This window comes from Myotis brandtii, unplaced genomic scaffold (assembly GCF_000412655.1).
Source record: "Myotis brandtii unplaced genomic scaffold, ASM41265v1 scaffold1956, whole genome shotgun sequence".
Classification (NCBI taxonomy): domain Eukaryota; kingdom Metazoa; phylum Chordata; class Mammalia; order Chiroptera; family Vespertilionidae; genus Myotis; species Myotis brandtii.
The window spans coordinates 79708-81172 of record NW_005357294.1 but is presented as its reverse complement, the minus strand read 5'-3'; the positions used below and the strand labels follow the sequence as shown (position 1 = coordinate 81172).

Genomic DNA, 1465 nt, shown 5'->3' with positions numbered 1-1465 from the left:
CCCTGGACGTCCGGGAGGCCGGCCCTTTGGGGTGTGGGCGTGGCTGCATGCGCCAGGGTCCGAGCTCCGTGGGTGCCTCGCACGGCCTCCAGGAGGGGCGGGGTCTGGGCCTACGTGACCCTCACCCTGGTCCCCTGCCTCCCTCACAGCCTCATTGCTACCAACGCGGCGCGGCTCCGCCTGATCGCAGGGCCTGAGAAACGGCTGCTAGAAATGGGGTTGCGGCGCGCGCAGGGCCCCGACGGGGGTCTCACGGCCTCCACCTACAGCTACCTGGGGGGTGAGGCCGGGAAGAAGAGACGGGGGCAGAGGAGGGCCCCCAGCCGGAGGCCCCTGTGAACACAGCCCGATGCCCCGATGCCCGCCTAGGCTTTGACGGCAGCAGCAACGTGCTGGCAGGACAGCTGCGGGGCGTGCCCGTGGTGGGGACCCTGGCGCACTCCTTCGTCACTTCCTTTTCCGGCACGGAGGTGCCTCCTGACCCGGTCAGTACCTTCTCTTCCCCCTGAGCTCCAGAAGGCGGACCCCAAGGCCAGGCCGGCCGGCCGGCCTAGAGGAGGGGGTCCGGTCCTCTGCACAAGGGCAGAAGCCACCTGGGCAGGTAGTCACAGTGTGGCCCTGGGAAGCTGGCAGGCAGGTGGCATCACCCCTGCTCAGACCCTCACCCAGGGGTGAACTCAGTCCCCACCCTTCGCGGGCCCCTCTCCCTAGATGTTGGCTCCGGCTGCTGGTCAGGGCCCCAGTGTGGACCTGGCCCCCCGTGTGGAGGCGTGGCTGGAACGTGTGTGCGCCCACCTGGGGCTGGGGGTGCAGGATCCACACCCCGGGGAGCGGGCGGCCTTTGTGGCCTATGCCTTGGCCTTCCCCCGGGCCTTCCAGGGCCTGCTGGACACCTACAGCGTGAGGAGGTGAGGCCAGGCGCCCACACACACAGTGGGGGCGGGGGGCTCGGCGGAGAAGCTGCAGGACCCTGACCTCCTTGTCCCGGCCGCAGAAGCGGACTTCCCAACTTCCTGGCGGTGGCCCTGGCCCTGGGGGAGCTGGGCTACCGGGCTGTGGGCGTGCGGCTGGACAGTGGGGACCTGCTGCAGCAGGCCCAGGAGGTCCGGGCGCTCTTCCGGACCACGGCAGCCCAGTGAGTCCAGGGGGCTGTCTGCTGAGAGACCCCCTCGGGGGTGCGGATATAGGGGTGGGGCAGGGAGAGGGAGAGGGAGGGACCCTGCCCCCTGCCGCCTGCTGCAGGAGATCTGGTCTGGGCCTACCTCCATGGAGACATGGTGGCCCTGCAGGGTCACAGTGGCCCGTGTGACTGAGGGCAGATTCTCCCGTGGGAGGGGCGTGACCAGGGAGGGAGGGAGCCCTGGTGAATCAGGAACTTCTGAGCCCCCCATCCCAGGTTTCAGGCACCCTGGCTGGAGTCAGTCCCCATCGCTGTCAGCAACAACATCGACGAGAAGGAGCTGGC

At 69.4% G+C, this 1465-nt stretch overlaps 1 protein-coding gene across 1 annotated transcript in view; it reads left to right on the top strand.

The window, feature by feature from the left end:
• The first annotated feature begins 134 nt into the window (after positions 1 to 134).
• NAPRT (nicotinate phosphoribosyltransferase) overlaps positions 135 to 1465 on the top strand; it is a 2742-nt gene continuing 1411 nt past the window's right edge. Inside the window, exons 1-5 of the mRNA XM_014538650.1 lie at positions 135 to 280; positions 370 to 485; positions 712 to 908; positions 995 to 1135; positions 1397 to 1464. Of these exons, the coding sequence (XP_014394136.1) occupies positions 214 to 280; positions 370 to 485; positions 712 to 908; positions 995 to 1135; positions 1397 to 1464 (589 nt within the window). The 5' untranslated portion in view covers positions 135 to 213. The remainder of the gene's footprint in view (positions 281 to 369; positions 486 to 711; positions 909 to 994; positions 1136 to 1396; position 1465) is intronic.